Source organism: Natrix helvetica, assembly GCF_964273705.1.
Source record: "Natrix helvetica genome assembly, chromosome: 6".
NCBI classification, from domain to species: domain Eukaryota; kingdom Metazoa; phylum Chordata; class Lepidosauria; order Squamata; family Natricidae; genus Natrix; species Natrix helvetica.
In genome coordinates this window covers 58733117-58754378 of record NC_138553.1, presented here as the reverse complement: position 1 = coordinate 58754378, position 21262 = coordinate 58733117, and the positions used below count along the sequence as shown (strand labels likewise).

The 21262-nt window shown below is 43.0% G+C and overlaps 1 protein-coding gene across 10 annotated transcripts in view; it reads left to right on the top strand.

Moving 5' to 3' along the window:
• SAMTOR (S-adenosylmethionine sensor upstream of mTORC1) overlaps positions 1–21262 on the top strand; it is a 78774-nt gene that overhangs the window by 45927 nt on the left and 11585 nt on the right. The window contains exons 1-2 of one of the 10 annotated variants that reach the window (XM_081957458.1): positions 9055–9264; positions 20039–20180. In XM_081957458.1, coding sequence (XP_081813584.1) covers positions 9132–9264; positions 20039–20180 — 275 coding nt within the window. In that variant the 5' untranslated portion in view covers positions 9055–9131. The other 9 variants (XM_081957465.1, XM_081957463.1, XM_081957464.1 and 6 more) reach the window with 9 other exon arrangements.

Below are 21262 nucleotides of genomic sequence, written 5' to 3'. Positions count from 1 at the left end.
CGGAGGCTAAGGAGCTTCCCCCCGCCCCCTCCCAGCAAAAATCTAACCGGGGAGCCAGGCGGGCAGTAGCAAATTAGCCGATCACGCCGCGTGATCGGTTAATTTGCTACTGCCCACATGGCATGATCGGCTAATTTGCTACTGCCCTCCCGGCTCCCCGGTTAGATTTTTGCTGGGAGGGGGCGGGGGGGAAGCTCCTTGGCCTCTGTCTCTTTTTCTCCCTCCTCACTTCTTGGGGCTCCACCAATGGGGGAGCAAGGCCCGCCCAGCGCCAGGCTTTGGGCTAACACAGAGGTCTGCAAAGTTGGCTGTTTTAAGACTGGTGGATTTCAATTCTCAGAATTCTGGGAGTTGAAGTCCACCAGTCTTAAGAGCCAATTTTGCAGATCCCTGGGCTAATATGATTGATGCCCTTGGTGGACTTCAATTCTCAGAATTCTGGGAGTTGAAGTCCACAAGTCTTAAGAGCCAATTTTGCAGATCCCTGGGCTAATATGATTGATGCCCTTGGTGGACTTCAATTCTCAGAATTCTGGGAGTTGAAGTCCACAAGTCTTCAAGCTGTCAGGTTTGAAGACCCTGGGTTTTTTTTCTAAAGGGTTGGGGGTGCGAGGATCTTGCAACTTGACAGCTTTAAGACTTGCATGCTTCAATGCCAGAGTTTCTGAGCCAACATGACTGGAGGAGGAATTCTGGGAGTTGAAGTCCACAAGTCTTAAAGCTGTCAGGTTTGAACACCCCTGGGGGTTTTTTCCCTAAAGGGTTAGGGATGCAAGGATCTTGTAACTTGACAGCTTTAAGACTTGCATGCTTCAAATGCCAGAGTTTATTGAAACTAAAAACAGTGTACCATCCTATGTATTTTCGGTTTTAAAAATGTGGCTCTCAAAGTAAATTTCAATCGTGGTTTTGGCGAGATTTGGCTCAGTTGAAAAAAAAGGTTGCCCACCACTGAGCTAGGTCAAGCTTCGCAAATATGGTTCCCTGACCCAGAGAGTGCAGCAAATGCTGCACCACGGGCACGGGGTATGCGCTCTGCTGCAAGACACGGTTCAAAGTGCATTTAAAATCAGCGCAGATGCACACAGAGCCATCATGCTTAACTGGTGTGACAATGGGAGTTTCCCAATGGGGTGGCCAATAGGCTCTAACACCCCTTGGGCCAATAACTTGTCTATTTCTGCATCTACTTTAGGTGTTAACGCAAATGGTATCCTACGCGGCTTCAGACGCCGTGGTGGTACCTGGGAGTCTAGGTTAAAAGAAATGGGGGTGCCAGTGTATTTTCCCAATCCTTCCCCAAAAACTTCGGGAAATTCTTTGATTAGCATGTCAAGGTATGGAGTGGTTTGAAATTGATCTATTCCCGTTATGGCCAGACCCAGGGCTTCAAACCATTCCAAACCTAACAAGCTTGGCCTGGGACCCTTGACAACAATAAGAGGAAGCCTCTTATGATATTGTGTAAAGGACACCCTACAGAAAAACTTCCCAGCACTGGAATGGGATTTCCCTGAAAATCCCTCAACTTTAATGGGCACGGTTTCAATCTCACTTGGGAGATGTCTGGCACATGTCTCTTAATCCCTGCCCAAGATATGATAGACATGTCTGAGCCCGTGTCTACCTCCATCTGACAGGGTTTGCCCTCCAGTCTAATGGTGAGGAATATTTTTCCTCTCGGGGTATGGACAATCTGGTCTACTTCAGACTCATCTCTGTCCTCACTGACTGCAAAACAGGAATCCTGCTTCCTGAACCCTACGTTCCTACCAAAACTGGAGGGTTTTCTGAAACCCTGGCTGGTGCTGGGAGAGTTTCCTTCTAAAGCACTTGTGCAAGGCGCAGCTGCCCTACAAACCCTTGCTAAATGGCCCTTTTTACCACAACGGAGGCAGGACACATTTTTGAAATGACAGTCTGCTCTATCATGCCTACCCTCACACCCTGGGCAATTTGTTTGGGACATGGCCTTACCCTGCCGACCTTTGGATTGCTCACCCCAGAGGAGATGTACTTCGTCATTTCTGATGGCCCAGGTGTCATCGATAACGTCGTCATGGTGCACCTCGGTAGTCTTATCTGGGTTGTGGTTTGGAGAATTTCTTGATTTCCTCCGTAGATTTCGTTGACAGCTCTACTGCCCTGGCTTCATCCAGGGCCGTCTGTAAGTTGAGTTCAGGTTTGGCCAGCAGATGGTGTTGTATACGGAGGTCTCTAAACCCCCCCACACACACACAATCTGGTCTGTCAGGGCTTCATCTAAGACTTTGAATCTACAAGGAACAGCTGCGGCTCGTAAAGCAGCCACATAGTCATTTATTGTCTCTCCCTCAAGCTGGATCCTTCTGTAAAATGCAAATCTGCGCATTGTGCAGGACAGCACTGGGGCGTAATGATTCTTTAACTTGGACATTAAAATGTCCCAGGTCACATCGTGGACGGAGTGCGGGGCAACTAGGGTCCCCGCAAGATTAAACATCTCCGTACTACATAAATTTAGGAAACATGCCTTTTTTCGCTGTTCAGTTAGGTCTGTAAAGCCTTTGGCTTCTAAAAAACACTCAAAATGGGAAATATAGGAGCCCCAAGTCTCTGCGGTCACGTTAAAAGCGGCTAGTGTGTTCATTGAGGCCACCTCTGAGGTAACTTCTTTCTTTATTGATTAACCAGAGGCAGTCTTCGTAGGCAAGTGACTCACTCGACCTCTCGTCGAGTGATTCCCTGAGGGGAATTCAGCTCTCAGTGACTTAGCTCGTAGGTTAGTGACTTTTCACAGCTCTGCCTGGACTCCGCCTGTTGATCCTACCTTCGTCGCCAATGTTCTAGTTGAGAGAACACAGGTGGACAAACGGAGGGGAGCCAGGACTTAACAATTGCTAACAGTTTATTGTTAACAGGTTGCCATACGCGGCACTTCACATTTCGCACGTCTCAGCTAACTGGCAACAGCTGAGTCCTGCTTGACAGCCCTTTATATATGCCGGCTGTCAAACAGTCAACCAATCAGCATCAAGCACAGTGCCCCCTAGCGAAATGGACCAGAGGGAAAACTATAATACATAACACAGAGTATGGAGGAAGAATGGAGAGGACAATTAAGCACAGTAATCCCACGGTCATTGAACCAGTTTTTGGTATTTTTGGCAAAAGTTGCTCCCATCAGAAAAGAAGATTTTGGACCAAGGAGCAACAGGACTTTGGACCACTGTGCTTCATTAAGACCAGGGTCAACACAGCCATCTACCAGGAGATTTTGGAGCACTTCATGCTTCCTTCCACAGACGAGCTTTATGGGGATGCTGACTTCATTTTCCAACTGCCCACACTGCCACTGTAGTCCTCTTTGGCTTGAGTCAGATAGCGGTACACCACTTGGTGGACCACCTGGAGCTCTGAGAGGAAGTCTTGCGCTGTGGGGATTGGGGAGTCGACTGGGGTAAGAGGAAAGAAGTGAGGGTGGTATCCAATGTTAGCCAGGAAGGGTGTTGTCTGCGTGGAGGTGTGCTGTAAGTTGTTAAATGCAAACTCCGGCCAGGTAGTCCGCCTAGTTGTTCTGCTGCTGATTCACGAAGCAGTGCAGGTACTGTTCCAAAATCCCGATCACCTTCTCTGTCCCCCTGTCGGTTTCAGGATGGTGCGCCAAGGACAAACAAATCTGGACGTCCAGAGCCTCCATCAGCCCTTTCCAGAACTGGGTCATGAACTGCATCCCACAGTCCGACACGACCCAATCAGGTAGGCCGTGTAGCCGGAAGACATGCTAGATGAACATGCGGGTGGTGGCGCAGCCTGTCGGCAATCTCCAACATGGAATGAAATGCGCCATCTTCGTGAGCATGTCCATCACCACAAGGACCATTATAAACCCTGAAGACACAGGCAATTCCATCAGAAAGTCCATGGACATGGCTCCCCAGGGTCTGTCCAGGGTCGGCAATGGCTGAAGCAACCCTGGAGGAGCTCCCGTCGCTGACTTGGCCTGCCGACACTGTACACAAGAGGTGACGTACATCTGTACGTCTTGTCGTAAGAGGGGCCACCAAAAGGTATGGCAGACCAGGTTCAAAGTCTTGAAAAGGCCAAAATGTCCCGCCACCGGATTGTCATGGCACTGGGAGAGAATATGTCCCCAGAGGGGCCCCTCGGGCACATAGAGCCTGTCCCGGCACCTCAAGAGGTCATCGTCAAAGGTCCACAGGGAGGCTAGCCCTACTCTGCCCTCCGTTGCTCCACTCACTCGTCGTACCACTGTGCATCCCGTATATGAGACCGTAAGTCCACAGGCTCGTGAACTGCAGCAAAGGATTCGACAGGCAAAACTGTCCAGGGTGGAAGCGGGTCTGCAGTGCAAGAGTACTCAGGTTTCCTGGACCGGGCATCCACCCTTTGGTTGAGTGTACTCAGAATGTAGGTCACTCAGAAGTTGAACCAGGCAAAGAACAGAGACCACCGGATCTGGCTCTGGTTCAGCTTGCGTGCCGTTTTCAGGAACTCTAGATTCCTATGGTCCGTCTGGACCTCGACTTGATGCCTGGCCCCCTCCAGGTGATGCCTCCAGGCCTCAAACGCCACCTTAATGGCTAGCAACTCCTTCTCCCAGATGGTGTAATTGCGCTTGGAAGGATTGAGTTTCCGTGAGAAGAAAGTGCAAGGGAAAAGGGTACTGCCAGGGGCGTGAGCCTGCAGTAACATTGCGCCCACCGCAATGTTGGACACGTCCGCCTCCACCACAAACGGATGAAGGGGATCAGGGTGCTTCAGGATCGGCTCCTTCATGAAGGCGTGCTTCTGGGCCTCGAACACATGTTGCTCCGTAGGCCCCCAGCAAAATGGCACTTTCTTCTGCAGGAGCCGAGTGAGGGGCGCGGTCAGGGAAGCAAAGCTGGGGATGAAGGTCCGGTAGTAGTTGGCAAACCCAAGGAGTCGTTGGACATCCTTTGCTCACCAAGGAGGTTACCAATTGCACAACGACTCTACCTGCCCGGCTCCATCGCAATTCCTTCAGGGGAGATACGGTGCCCCAGGAACTCGATGGTGGTCTGCCAGAACTGACACTTCTCCAGCTTTGCGTACAAACGATGTTCCCGGAGTCGTTGCAGGACCAGGCGTAGGTGCTGCTGATGACCCTACCGAGAAGCTGAGTAAATCAAAATGTCATACAGGTAAATAACGACAAATTGGTCCAAGATATCATTCATAAAATGCTGGAAGATGGCCGGGGCATTGGTCAATCCAAACGGAATGACCGTGTACTCAAAATGTCTGTACCGGGTGCCAAAGGCCATCTTTCATTCGTCCACCACCTGGAATTGGACCAGATTATAGGCTCCATGCAAGTCCAGTTTCGTGAACACCGTCACCTCCCGGAGCCGCTCCAACAACTCAGGAATTAGAGGCAGCAGGTAACAGTTACGCACCATGATTGCATTCAGACAACGATAGTCACAACAGAGTCTCAGATCCCCGGTCTTCTTCTTGATGAACAATACCAGGACAGACAGTGGAGAAGACGAGGGCCGGATAAAACCCCGGGCGACGTTCTTGTCCAGAAAGTCCCGCAATGCGACTAATTCCGGCTCGGACATGGAGTACAGGTGACCCACAGGGAGCTGCGCGTCCGGCACCAAGTTGATGGGGCAGTCATAAGGCCAGTGTGGTGGCAATTGGTCCATCTCCTGCTCGCTGAAGACGTCCGCGAACTCTGCTAAGTCCACCGGCAAGGACACCCTGAAACTCTGCTAAGTCTGCTGGAAACTTAGCACCTGGCCTGCATATGTGGTCGACACATTGCAGGGACGGGAACAAGACCAGGTTTTGGGACCAATAAATCTGGGGGTTGTGCGCCTGCAGCCAAGACAAGCCCAGGACCACGGGGAAATGCAGGCCCGAAGCAATGTAAAACTGGATGGTCTTCTCGTGATCCCTGATGACTAGGTGCAAGGGCTGCATGGCACCCTTGATAGGCCCAGACAGAAGCACCCGGCCGTCAATGGTCTCAATCAGCAACGGTGGGTCCACTGGACACAGAGGGATGGCATACTTGGTCGCAAACGCCTCATCCATGAAGTTCATGGTAGCCCGGAATTGATCAGGGCATGGGCCGGAATCCCCGGCGGACTACCAGACAGGAGAATGCGTGCTGCCAAAATCAAGTGCCAGGGAGGGCTATCAATCTCTGTCTCAATGTGCGCCCAACCTAAGGTCTCCCTCAGATCGGGCTCCGCCTGTTTCCTGACAAGTTGTTCTGGAGCTGAGGGGTAGGCCCCAGACCTCGCAGCCCCCTACTCTTCTTGGGGCAAACCGTTGCCAGGTGCCCAAGATCCCCACAATAAAAGCACAACCCCCCTGCGCACCGTCCGTCCATCTCAGTTCACGACAAGCGGGGTCTGGTGGCACCCAAGTCCATGGGCTCCTCCCGTGGAGCTAGAATCTCCCATGGGATCGGCACCCCTCTGGTCTCCTGGGATGCGTGACGACTCCCCTGCCTCTGCAACTGGGCATCTATCTGGAGGCACAGGTGGATCAGCACATTGAACATCGGTGGTCTCTCCACCCGCACCAGCTCATCCTGCAGGTTGTCCAATAGCCCATCTTGAAAGGTGTCCATGAGGGCTGCCTCATTCCAGGCCGAATCTTGGCTAAGGAGCCGGTATTCACTGACATAGTCCTGCAAAGAACCCCGGCCTGCTTCAGCATCTTGAGACATCTGGTGGCTGTTTCCTCTTTAATTGGGTTCTCATACATGAGTCTGAGGTGATCGCAAAACCCCCTGAAATCATCCATCAAAGGGCTAGCCTGAGCCAACAAAGGAATAGCCCAACGAGCTGTGCAGCCGGAGAATAAGCTGATGATAAATCCCACTTTAGCCCGGTCAGTGGGAAAGTCCTCTGCTCTCAGACTGATAAAGAGCTGGCATTGTCCCAAGAAAGCTGGAAACATGGCTTGGGTGCCGTCAAACTTATCAGGCATGGCAACCAGACATTTCCTCCGAGGCTGGGGGGAAATAGCATGTCCTTGAAGCTGAGCTATCTGGCCGGCCAGCAAGGCCACCTGCTGTGCCAGTTGAGCGTTGTCGGCATGGAGCTGTTCCATGGTGGCTTAATGTAAATTGTTAGGCAGGAAACAAACTGTTCTGACCCCCTCTCCACACCTGTGAATAAACCAGAACACAGGCTTGGCTGTTTGCCGCTGTTTAATTACTGAGATAACAAATCCTTTGGCTGAGGGCCCAGACAACTCACGTTCAATAGAGCAACCCAGATAATTCAAATGAAACAATGCAGATAGTCCAAACGAGCAGACACGGCTAGAATACACAGATAGATTTTCTTAACTGCTAATTTGAATGGTTGTTTCCTGCAAATGTCCCCTCCCAATGCCTCACCTATAATCTCTCTTGGGAGGGGCCAATCCACAACCACCTGTGCTTAATCATCTTCTGTAAGGCTGCCTATGGAGTTGCTGCTTCCGTTTCTCAGCCCTTCTCAATCTAGCATCAGGGACAAACTGCCTTTGATGCTCCCCACTGCTCCATGCCTCAAGTGCCTCCTGGTGGCCAACCAGCCTCTCTGGTCCCTGCTCTGACTCTGAACCCTGCACAGGGTCCGCCACATCGTCCAGGGCAGACTCATATGGTTCCTCGCTATCTGAGTCCATCAGCAGCTCAACCAGATCCTTCTGGGCCACAACATTGTTCTATGTACAATGCTTGTTTTATTGATTGTATGTAATATTCTAATTTTCTAAGATACTAGATTTGGGATTTTCATGAGCTGTATGCCATAATCATCACAATTATGACAAATCACGGCTTGAACTATCTTGCTTTGTATATAATGAGTCTTATCTCATATATTAGTTTCACCTTTTAAGTTGCATTACTGAAATAAATGAATGTTTGCCTAATATTCTAATTTTTCGAGTTTCACCTGTATTTCTAAAAAAAAAAAACCTTGTCAGAAGGCAGTTCAGTCAGTGATTGAATGAAAAAAAATGTTTGCGCAACTATTTAAAAGTAATTATATTCAGTGTGTTCTGCAGTTGCTACTTATTTGCTAGGAAAGTGAATCTGAGTCTTATTATTGTACCACCTGTTTAAGAACAAACAAGTGTTCAACGATTGCTCTTTCTGTAATCATCCTTCTGTATTGCAATGGAGAGTGAAGCAAACATCATCTGTGAGCTTTTGTCAACAAGTATGCATGTTTAGTTTTGGTATGTGTAATACCCAGTGTGCAAAAAAAGAGGGAAAGTGGGTGTGTGACTAAAGGAACTGTTGTATCCATCTATAATTTTGCAGATCATCCTGTATTTTCAGAATTAATCATTCCAATCAATAAAACCTTCATTGAATAACTTCTACTGAAGAAGCAAAGAAGAAAGACTGAGATTTTCAGATTAGTCTTTCTATTTATTGCACCAATCGATTTCTTTGCATTCAAATAAAAGCCTGGTATTAATGCTTCCTTCTTCAACAATTACTTCCAAAATTTGTGTTAGCCTAGGGCAGTGTTTCTCAATTTTGGCTACTTTAAAATCCATGAACTTCAACTGAAGTTGAGAAACGCTGGTCTAGGGTCACCAAGAATCAGTCTGATAGCACCTTTTAAGATGCAGAAATGCTTTTATCAGCTATTATAAGCACAGTGACTATATTTTATTGGATAAAATAAAAGATAAACCTGAAAAAGGGACAGAACTTTTGTTTTACAAAGGAAAATTCTACAACAAAAAAGGATAACACTGATGATTACATTAAATCTAAAGACACTTTTCTGAAATAAAAGATGTATGATTGCTTTAATTTATAAGGCAGGTGCTTCCAAGGTCTCTGAAATGAGCAGTAGCTTACGACAGCTTTGGACCTTGCAATGAAAAGCGTTAATCTTAAAAGACTCCATGACGCTTGGACGCTGGTCCACTGTGAAACTTAGACTCAAAAAGGCAACAGCAAGAAAAGGCTTTCAGGCGTGAAGACTACATTTCCCAACAGGCATCGGGAACCCAAACGATCACATGACCCTTCCTATTCGCAAACCTACCCTGCCGGTCGTGTCATAGAGACCGTGGCCGCCGCCCCCTCTGGGGAAACGGAAGGAGAGGGGTTGCGGAGCGCCAGTTCTAGCACCATGGAGGTTGAGTGCGGGATTCCTATCCTGTTTCTGCCCCAGCCCCGAGAACAAGAGCGGAAACTGCAGCAGGAGAAGCTCTCCGGTGTGGTGAAGAGTGTTCATCGGCGCCTGCGCAAGAAATACCGGGAAGGTAATAAGGTTCGGGTCTTAACTCGCCCCCTTCAGTCCGCAGAGAACGGATCTTCAACCGCGGGAAGAGGAAGGACGGCATTCAGGGCTGGGTTCGCCCTCTTGTCTTGGCTCCCCATCGCTTTGGAAGGGATTTGGGCCTGGGCACCGCCCACCTTTCTCCTCTCGGTCCTGGGAATGAAGGCTAGTCAAAGGAGGAGGACGGCGGGCCCTCAGCCTGTGCGGGGGAGGAAGGGAGCTGCGCCTCCTCTCGTGTAATGTGGGAAACAGTAAAAGAAAAACAATTCCATTCGCTTTGAAGGCAAGGAGGACGTTATAGTTGAGAATTTCCGGAAAATCCAATCATTGGATTTGGGTCGGTCAGAATTTAGCAGAAGGGTTTCACCTTTCAATGTTAAGTGACTTTCGTTCTATGAAGTGCGTTACTCTAAAGCACGCGTTTCTTTTTTCTTTAAGAGTGGCATTAACCGCAATTGGTGAACCGTTTTAAAATAACTACTTGGCTAATTTTAGTAGGAGGTTCTTTTATGGGTGGCAAAATCAGAGTGCTGGTACCCTTTCCAAAAGAAGCAATGATGCAAAGATCTGGAAAGAGATTTGCTCAGAATATAAAAATTTGATTCAAGAACATATATTCAGCTAAAATAAACCAAAGAGGATTGTCACAATGAAATCTCCGGTCTTTTCCCATGTAAGATTGAAATTGTCTTGGCAACATTTCGGTGAGGTCTCACTCGCCATCTTCAGGCTGGGGTTTGGGCTTAAAGCGTGGTCGGAGCTGCCGTCTTTCTATAAATCTTGGTGGGGGTGTGTGGAGTGCTGGCATTTCAGTAAGTGGAATGATTGGTTGTGTGGTTGTATCATGATTGGTTGATTGGTGCTGGCTGTGTGTCTTGTTATTTCGTGTTGTAATGGCCTGGGTGGTGGGTGGGGCTTCTTTGTTGATTAGGGCTGGTTTCCAGATGTCTGGTAGGCGGAGGTATCGTCATGTTTATTCATGTTGTGGGGGTGTTTCTCTATTTCGATAGCTTCAATAATTATTCTCTTGTTGAAGTGTTCAGTTTTGGAGATTAATTTGATTCCTTCAAAATTAATTTCATGTCCTGTAGCTTTAAGGTGCTGGAAAAGGGAGGAAGTTTTTTCTTTTTTTCTTACTGCGTTCTTGTGTTCTGCGATGCGTGCATTTATTCTCCTGTTCATTTGTCCTATGTATGTTGCAGGGCAGATTTTGCCTGGTATTTCGTAGACTCCTTGGTTTTCTAGCTGGATTTTGTCTTTGGGGTTTCTTAAGATGTTGGCTATTTTTTGGTCAGTGTTGAAGGCTGACTTAATATTGTGTTTGTGGAGAATTTTCCTGATTTTATCTGTGGTGCCTTTGATTTAAGGGAGGAGGGAGATGCCGTTGTCCTGTTCTGTGTCTCTGTCTCGTTTTTTTGGGGGGGTCTCCCTTTGGATTTGGTTGGTAATTGTTTTTCTTTGGAATCCGTTGGAGATTAATATGTTTGTGAGAGTGCGTAATTCAGTTTTCAGGTGGTCTTTGTTGGCTAGGCGTTTGGTTCTGGAGATGAGGGTCTTGGCTACAGAGCCTCTTTAAGCCCAAAACCCAGCCTGAAGATGGCGAGTGAGACCTCGCCGAAATGTTGCCAAGACAATCTCAATCTTACATGGGAAAAGACCCGAGATTTCATTGTTACAATCCTCTTTGGTTTATCTTAGCTGTCAATAGAATTGAGAGTAACACCTATTCTGTACGTTTAACTAAAATTTGTTATAAAAACAACCATTTATCCCAGAATTGTATGGAGTAGTGGAACAAACTCTTTTGTACAGTTCAGTTTTATTCTATATCTCAGAGTATTTCAGCTTGAGCACTTGAAATAATAGTGATTTAACTGACAAATTAGGATAATCTTGAAAGCAAAACAAAAGAATATTGTAACATTTTATTATTCCCTTGAACAGATACTATAAAAATGAAGTTTCTCATAGTTTCTAAAGTATCTTTAATAAAACTGTTCACCAATGGCCACTATAGCAAGAGGGTATGTTTACTTTGTAGTTGTATTCATTTTTTTAAAAAAAAAGGCTATTGGTAGCCTCAAGGTTGTAGTACTACATTTGTTTTTCATGGGACAGCCCTTGAAAACATTATAATTTGCCATTGGCATAGAATGTGATACATAAGTGGGGAGAAACTTCAATAATCGTACCGGTTAGCACAGGGGTCAGCAACCCATGGCTCTGGAGCCACATGGGGCTCTTTCATCCCTCTGCTGTGGCTCCCTGTCGCCAGTTGACACCACAATTTTGAGAGGAGCTTCTGGTTAGGGGGGGAGCAGGGCACTCCGGGAGGAGTCTCTATGGCAAGGGGTGGATTTTCCAGTCAGCTCCATAATTGATAGGGTTTTCAGTTAGGCCAGATAGAGGAAAAAAAGATGCCATGCTAGGAGGAAACTCTATGATGGGGAAACCAAACTTCTGGTCGGCTCCAGAATTGAACGGGGTGATGGTGGTGGTGTGTGTTTCCAGTTTGGACCTTTATGGCTCTTTGAGTGTTTAAGGTTGCCGACCCCTGGGTTAGCAGTTGCTTTTTGATCCCAATTCAAGGTATGTATTAGAACAGCCTGTGGTTTCTGCTACATACTCTAGAGTTATATTATGGATTAATTGTCATTGAATGAGGCTGGCCTTCTTAATATTTAGGAGCCAATTTAAAACCACTATTTTAGTCAGGTTTTGAGGAATTTTTGATATTTTTGATATTTTAAATAGCTTTAATTAATTGCCTTGTTTTAATTGCAAATGCTTAGAGTCACTAGGGTTGGCAAAAAGTACATGATTATATCAAATAAAGATCACTCACAGTTTAAGAAATCTTTAGAAACAATCATAGCCAGTGTATTTGCAGTGATAGGAGTCTTTGTCAGGATGAAGATCAGATAAATCTTTTAAGCTACCTGAAAAACTAATTATTAGATAACTTACCGGTATTTATTTTAGCTGATTTCCTAGATGAGGTTTATTCAGTTGTATCTGAAAAATAATCCCACAATTTAAAATATATTGGCCTTGTGATTTTAGTCTTAATTTATTGTCTTATATGTTTTAAAAGAGAAAAGATAATATTGGGATAGACATTATTTGTACTTGTTAATAGTTTATAATACTAGTTGTAAATTGCTAGGTTGATTATTAATGTAGAGGCTTTTACGTGGTTACTCAGAACTAAATATTTAATTCAGTAGGCATAATCCAAAATGAGTTTGCAATTACGGTAGATAATTGATCTCTCTATAGGCACAAAGAGAATATGTTTAAGCTTAAATTACATGTAACCCTTAGCAGCAAAACTTTGTATACATATATCTGCTCTACACAGAAATATATGCTAGTTTTTACTTGGCTAAAATATGAGTAAATATTAAACATGCAATAGTTTTGGCCTATAAGAAATTATTATATGACTTCGATCTTGAAACCAATTTAACAATTCTGCTACTAGTTCCTTATTATTATATAAAGGAAGTATTAAACCTAATAGAAATCCTAGTTCTGGAATTTCATACTAAAATAAGATGCTTTTTGTTTTTCTTTCTCATGTTAGGAGCAGAAATCTAAATTTTAAAGATGGCTTTTGATTACTAGTTGAACTAAAGTATTCAGAACCTATTTGCCTTTGATGGATTAAATGAAGGATGTAAAATATAATTGGAGTTGGTCAAGATTAAATAAAACTTAGGGTGGTGTAAGTATTACCCATTACGTTTTCCTTTGAATAACTCTGGAAATTCACTAAAGGGAGTACTTAAAGCCTTCTTGTATCCATTGCCCACAGTCCCTCTCCCCTCCCCCACCACTCCCATCCCTAAACATTTCCCTTTCCTCACTGATAATCAGTAACAAGCTGATTGTCAGTGTATGTGGACACGCAGGGCTCAGGCAGTGAGTGGGTCTGGCCAGTTGATTTGCTACATGCATAGAGGCAGATCTGTAGTGGTAAGTAGGCTCTGACCAGCTGAGTGCTGTACACTTAAGATTTCAGACAGCCTGCTTGGCACTCCAGCCTCTCCTCCTTATATTTATTAATGATTAGTTTGGCAGAACAGAGCCTGCTTGCCACCTCAGCATCTTCCTTAAATGGTAATTATATATTTAATTTTGTATTATATGCTTTGATGCAAAATTTACATAGACAATTATTATTTTACTCATTCAAAACATGAACTCAGTAAAAACATAGGGAGAGGAGGTTTATTTAATTTGATGTTCCCCAAGCTTTATGAACATTTTCGGAAAGTTCAGAAACATTGCATGGTATAAATAATCATGTATACTATTAAATGGAATATTTAATTGCTTAAATTAGCAATACTATAACTTCAAGTAACTATAAAGCATTTCCTTAGGCATACCCGTGTTTCCACAAAAATAAGGCGCGGTCTTATTTTCTTTTGGGCCCCAAAATAAACATCAGGTCTTATTTTGGGGGGTGTCTTACCCTCTTACCTTAGTACCACTGCAGCCAGGCCTCCCGCACCCCAACATCTGTTGCGCCACTGCCTGGCTTCTGTGGCCTCTGACACAAGTGCTTTCGCTCACAACAAGAGGCTGCATGGCTTGTTGTGTCATTGCACACCCGAGCAGCAACACCAGTGCAACAAGCTACACGGCATCCTGCCGTGAGTGGTGGCACCGGTGCGACAAGCCTTGTGATGTCCTGCCACAAGCAGCGGAACTGCTGCAATTTACCTCACAGTGTTCTGCCACAAGCGGCAGCACTGGTGCAATGAGCCTCGCAGCATCCTGCCGTGAACAGTGACACTTGTGCAATGCAGCACGTGGCGTCTGGCCACAATAGGCCACAGAAATCAGACAGGGGTGCGACAGGTGTTGAGAAATGGAAGGCCTGGCTACGGAGGTCCTAAGTAAGCAGGTGCATTGGGCTGCTCCACCCCACTCCTGCCCTAGCTTGATTTTTACAAATGCATCTTGTCCCACCTCGTACAACCAGACGGTGGATGGGGCTTAACTAGGGCTTATTTGTGGGATTAGGGCTTATATTGATGTTCATGGGGAAAGCTCCGTGCCATTTCTATCCAATAATACTACAATTATGTAAATTATGGATATACTTATTTTAGGGCCACATCTTTGGAAGTAGAGGTTATACAATTTCATAGAATATTTTTCTTACAGATATTTGCTATAAAGTCAATCCTGTTATATATAGTCTGCCCTGATATTTATTACTGATCCTGAGATTCTAATGCAGAGATACCATATCAAGGCTGCGACAACTGTGCTTTCTGTATCTATTTGTTGTCATCTAGCAGTCATGTGGACTTTTTGCAGATCAGATCTGGGAGCCCTATGCTAATGTAAAAATTTTTTAAACAAACAAAAAAGAGAAGTTCTCTCATCTTTTTTTATTGTCAATTTTGACAATACTTTTAGCTGTACAAGCCTGAGGCAGAACTGAGAATGGAAAATGTCAGTTCGTTATATAGTTCTGTAATCCATTAGTGACCTAAGGAGGTGAGGATAGCTTAACTGCAGACATATTTACTTTGTAGATGTATTCAATTTTTTTTAAAGACTGTATTAGTAGTCTCAAGACTGAAGTACAGCATTTACTTCTTAACATTTTCTTAACATTTAGGAGCCAATTTAAAACTGCTATTTTAGTCAGGCTTTGAGAAATTTGTATATTGATATTTTAGATAGCTTTAATTAATTGCCTTGTTTTAATTGCAAATGAAAACTAAATAGTTTTATAAAATGGAACATTTTAAAATAGAAAAAAGTTCCATGGAATTGAGTATTTATGCTTTTCTGGAATGTTAAATTTTATATCATTTTAAATTAGGTTCACAATTACAAATTAATCATCAGAGCTGAAGTTAGTAGTTTAGAGAGTATATAGTTTATCCTTCACAAACGTTTTGTCCTGACACTGCCCTTTACATGCCTCCTCAGAGCCAAGGACAAGTTTTGAAACAGTTGTCCAAGATTTGTAAAAGACACACCTTTCATGATTCAAGGGCAGTTGTTTAATTTATCTTTGCGTCTTGTAAAGTATCTATTTTGAACCTAGTATGGTTATCATTGATACCCATATGTTCCACTACTTTGTCTTTGATGTTAGGGATACTCTTTTCTCTCAGCTATTCAAAGGGTAATAATTCCAGTTTTGTATAGGAGAGAGAGAGTGGCTATACTAGAAAAAAAATCACTTGAAGTAAGTCCTTGGTGAGAAAATGTGCTCCCTTGGAAATTCTTAGTTTAAAGGAACCATCACTGGGGAAAAGGAGTATGAAAGTGACAAGCAAGGTTTTAAAAGGATTGGGTTATTGTTACAGAGCCTTACAGAGCCTTTTTGAATCTATCTTTTCTGCATAAATGTTGCTGGCATGAGAACAGACTATTGGAGGCAGTCTTGATCCAGTTATGCTGGGCCATATACTTGGTACAGGACCAACATATGCCAGAAGGAAGGGGAGGAGGGATTGCATTTTTCTATCATAATTTTCTCTCTCATGTTTCTGAGGTTTGGAATTCTATTGCTCATCTTTCCTATCAAAGGCAGTTCTTGAAATGGTCTTGGAGAGAGTTTTTCTCCAGACTTTCATATCAACATTAAAGTTGACAAGTAATTTAGTTGTGTCATGACAACCGTGGATTATTAGTGTAAAGAGAATAAGATTATATTAGAAGTGAGTGGTTAATTCATAGTATGAACATCGCTCTGTTTGCATGAAAAGATCATTACTGTTGCAATTCGACCAGTTAAGATGATTTACCCTTAGAGACAGATGGAATCTGAGGACTTACGGTAGTTAACACTCTCAGCTAACATGGTTGGTAGTTCACAGCACTAGATTTACAGTGGTACATTGAGTAGAGGATGGACATTGATGCTATTGATCCTGAGTACCTCTCCAATTACATACAGCCTAGAATGCTCTTTTGGTTCTGTGTACAGTAAAGTAAAAATCATTAGATTGCTAGAACAAAGCCTATAATAACTATGACTAAGCACAAGCCAGAATAATTTAAGGTGCAATGCTAGCAACAAAAGGTGATTTACAGATTAATTGGAATTGGAAGGGACCTTGTAGGTCATCTAATCTAACTCCCCACCCACCCAAGCAGAAGACCCTACACCATTTCTGACAAATGGCAGTCCAATGTCTTCTTGAAAGCCTCTAGTGAGGAAGCTCCCACAACTTCCGAAGGTAAGCTGTTCCATTGGTTGATTGTTCTCACTGTCAAAAATTTCTCCTTATTTCTAGGTTGAATCTCTCCTTGATCAGTTTCCATCCATTATTCCTTGTCTGACCTTCAGGTGATTTGGAAAATAGATTGACCCCTTCCTCTCTGTGACAGCCCCTCAAATATTGGAACACTGCTATCATGTTTCCCCTGGATCTTCTCTTCACTAGACTAGCCATACCCAGTTCCTGTAACTGTTCTTCATATGTTTTAGTCTCCAGTACCCTAATCATCCTGGGTGCTTTTCTCTGCGCTTTTTCTAGAGTCTCAACATTTTTTTATAGTGTGGTGACCAAAACTGGATGCAGTACTTTAGGTGTGGTCTTACTAAGGCTTTATAGAATGGTATTAGTACCTCACTTGATCTTGATTGTATCCTTCTGTTAATGCAACTTAGGATTGTGATGGCTTTTTTGGCTGCTGCTGAAACTGCTGGCTCATATTTAGCTTGTTGTCCACTAAGACTCCAAGATCCCTATCACAGTTGCTGTTATTAAGCCTGGTTTCACTCAGTCTATATGCGTACTTTTGGTTTTTCTTGCCTAAGTCTCCACTGAATTTCATTTTGTTAGATAGGGCCCAATGTTCAAGTCTATCAAGATCCATCTATATCTTGAACCTATCTTCTAGGATGTTAGCTATTCCTGCCAGCTTAGTATCATCTGCAAATTTGGTAAGTTCCCCTTCTATTCCCTCATCTAAGTCATTTATGAAGATATTGAAGAGTATTGGGCCCAAGATGGAACTTGTGGTACCCCACTGCTTACTTCCCTCCATGTAGACATAAACCCATTAAGGACTACTTATTGAGTATGATTTGTCAGCCAGTTACGAATCCATCTGGTGGTGGTGCTATTTATCCCAGTTTTTTCTAGCTTACCAAGAAGTAGGTTGGTCTACTAATTTAGTCACTATGTTGAAGAATGAAACAAGATTGGTTTGGTATGATCTGTTTTTAACAAAGCAGTGCTGACTCCTAGTTATTACTTTACTCATTTCTAGATGTTGACAGATCTGTTTTTTAATTATTTTTTCAGTATCTTCCCGGGTATTGATCTTAGGCTGATTGGTCTGTAATTTCCTGGGTCTTTTTCCCTTTTTTGAAGATGGGAACCACATCAGCTCTTTTCCAGTCCTCTGGTAGTTCCCCAGTGTGCCAGGAGTTTTGAAAGATGTGATACAGTGGTTCTGAGGTGACATCTACCTGCTCCTTTAGAACTCTGGGATTTAATCCATCAGGTCCCAGTGATTTGTATTCATCAAGATCAAACAGGTGTTCTCTTACTATTCTTTTGCTTATTTTAACTTGCATTTCTAGTCTGTTTTTTGCAGTTATGTTTTTGGTAGGTTGGGCTATAGTTTATTTTTGCAAGAGGAGTGATGCAAAGAATGAGTTACTCATCTCTGCTTTCTCTCTGTCACCTGTTACTTCCTTGCCAGTTTCAACTTCCTCTATCACTTCTTCTCTGTTTGTAAGAATTCAATACAATATGGCTGTTCCTCTAGTTCCCTCCTCTACCTTTTGGACAACAAAGTTGTCAGCTAGGTTGGTTAGGAATTATTTATTATTAATAGGAATTATATATTATTGATTATTTCTCTGCCATCATTGCATTTTCAGAAAACAACCCAGCACAACTTCCTTGGGTGGTGGGTTGCTGTTCAAAGTTAATCCTGAGGCAGATTCTGCATATCATTTAGCAGTCTACTGTAACAAATTTTGAAGATAAAATCTGCTCTAAATTGACCCATATAATTGCTGCACATAAATGTATGTGAGCATGAACTAATTAATTTGTTATTGTGGCCTGATTGCTATTGTTAGGGAGGATAAGCAAGCTACTTTTTATCTATCAGTTTGCCCAGTATGACTGTTAAGATCTAGCAGGGACAGTGTAATGTGGCTATGTTTTTTGAAACTGTAGGGTCATAAGAATGACAATTACTGATTTCTATTTGGCTTCATTGTGCTTAGTGATAACTTCACAAGGTTTTTTTTTCTTCCTTCAACATTTCCATAAAGCCACTTGGGTGTGGTAGTTCAGATATTTGATATCAGTATTCTTATTTCCTCTTCCCATCTTAATCAGGGGAGATTGTGCAGGTATATAACAGCTGTCTTAAGACCAGGAAAGTGGGTGCCGTCAGGAAACTGAATTCATACGAAACACTATGAATAGATAGTTCAGAGGCCTGGGAATTAAGCTGCCTTTCCCGCTTTTGCAGCACCAGGCCTAATCCAAGTTATTAATTGTCATCTACAGTCAGCGCCCCCCCCCCAACTTTTTGGGCACCAGGGACTGCTTCCGTGGAAGATGGAGTTTCCACAAACCAGGGTGGGCATGATTTCATGCGCTGCCTGGATCCTACGCGTGTGTGGATGGGAGTTCACTCACTTGCACAGCCTGGTTCCTGGCAGGCTGTGGACCAGGGGTTGGGGACTCCTGCTTTAAATATATGAGGAGTCAAATACTTTTTAAAATTTCTTTCCAGGTATCATCCAACTCCTGCATTAAAATCAAGTAGAGAAGCCCAATTTTTCTTTTCACTAAAGAGTTCAATTCACAAGGTAATGATAAGTGCCTTCAAGGTGCCAATTTCCAACTATAAAACTTAACCCTATGTCTGCACCCTGTTCCTTTAATCAATAGCTGAAGACATGCCTATTTAGTTGGCTGTTTGTACTGAACAATTGCTTCAGCTTCTTAGATTTTTTAAATGAACTTTCATTTTCATGCTTAACTTTTTAAATAATGGTTTGTTTTATTCTTTAGATAAAAAAATCTAAATAATACTTTCTTTTGAGTGGACACCGTTTGTGTGTGTGTGTGTCTGTGTGTGTGTGTGTGTGTGAGAGAGAGAGAGAGTGAGTGAGTTCAGTGGAACCAGTTGCTTTGTGAAGTTCCTCCTTTGTTAAGTCAGCCAATTTTGGTTGGTTGCAGGTGAAGTGCTGTGGCAGCCTGCCATGTCAAGTTATTGGTGAATGCCTTGAAATGACAAGCTCAATGACAAGCTCCCTATCTCAGGCCTGAGCAATAGTGTCTTAGCTGAGATTTTGCACCCTTGCTATACAACCCTAACCCTAACCCTTGCTATAATTTGGTATGTGCAGTTTGCCTGCTAAGACAAAAAATCAAGTAAATATTTTTGATTAGGAAATTACAAATCTTTTACCAAGCATGGGAAGGAAACTTGAAGGAATGACTTCTATTTTTAAAAAATTATTCACCTCAGAAATCATGGCGCAAAATGTTTCAGGCATGAACAACATCACAGGGAAAAACTTTGTATTGCTGATGTCCTAATGGATATATTCATATCCTCAAGTAAGTCTGAGAAGGAGTAGAACAGTATGGATCAGTTGTTTTATAAGATCACATTACACAGTGGATTTTGTTAAGTAGAAAATACAGTATATAGGAATATACTGTAGCGTATCTGATTTCCTTTACAGTGAAGTTTTAATAGCTGCTTTCATATTATGTGTGTGTATTTTTGTTTAGTGGGTGACTTTGATAAAATATGGCGTGAACATTGTGAGGATGAAGAAACACTCTGTGAATATGCTGAGGCAATGAAAAACTTGGCAGATAATCACTGGGCTAAAACTTGTGAAGGAGAAGGTCGCATTGAATGGTGCTGCAGGTAAATATATAGTCTAAGGAAAGAAAATGTTGTAGAATATTAAAAATGTTTCTCGGGCTTTTGGAAGATAGTGGGAGTACTATACATTTCCAGTTTTGAAAGATGTGTTTTGCAGTCTGAAAGTATGGAAAAAGTGCTTGAAGAGCTCCAACTATCCACTTATACTCTTAACCTATGCCTATCTTGATTATTTCTAATCATTCTTCAAGGGATGACTGAATGGGTCCAGAAGGTTATCAGTGTCTAAAAGAAAAGAAAAAAACGTAACGAAGTAGAAATTTGTGAGACATTTTTGAGAAAAGTTTCATTGGACCTAAATGTTAATAACAACTATCAACCAACTATGAATTTTCTGTTTTTAGCCTAAGTACAGCAACCAAATGATGATAATCCAGTTCCAGGTATTCTTGAATAAAACATTATTTTTACCAGAAGTAAACTATAAAATCCTGATGCCAACTATCAGTTTTTTAACTACATTGTCCCAATTCTTGGCTTTTGGTTATACTTGCTTGAGAGTTGAAATTCTAAATATGTGGAGAATTTCAATCTGAAACAAACCTGATCAAAACTATGTAGTATGTATTAGGTTTAAGTTCTGCACAAAATAAAACTTAATATAAAGATCTGTATTCAAAGAAAGATTGGATGTTATGATGAAAGCCAATTTGGTATAGTGGTTAAATCACCCAGCTAAAAAGTGGGAGACTGAGTTCTAGTCTTGTCTTAGCCACAAAAGCCAGGTAGATGACCTTGGGCTAGTCAGTCTTAGCCCAAATCACCCCCAATGATGTTGTGGGGAAAATAGGAGGAGGAAGATGTATATATTCACTACCTTGAATTACTGTAAAAATAATAAAGGGATCCAAATAAATAAATAAAGTTGATTTTTTTTTGTAACTTTAGCAATTTTAAGTACCAATGACTATAATATCCTATTAACCAGTGGTGTTGATTAGGATTGAAAGTCATGAAGATTCAGTTTTATTTTCAAATTTGGTTTCAAAAGTAATTTGGAGCTTGTGCACTACCCTGTGGCACTGAACCTGTAATGTCCCACAGAATCCCATACAGTATGCTTT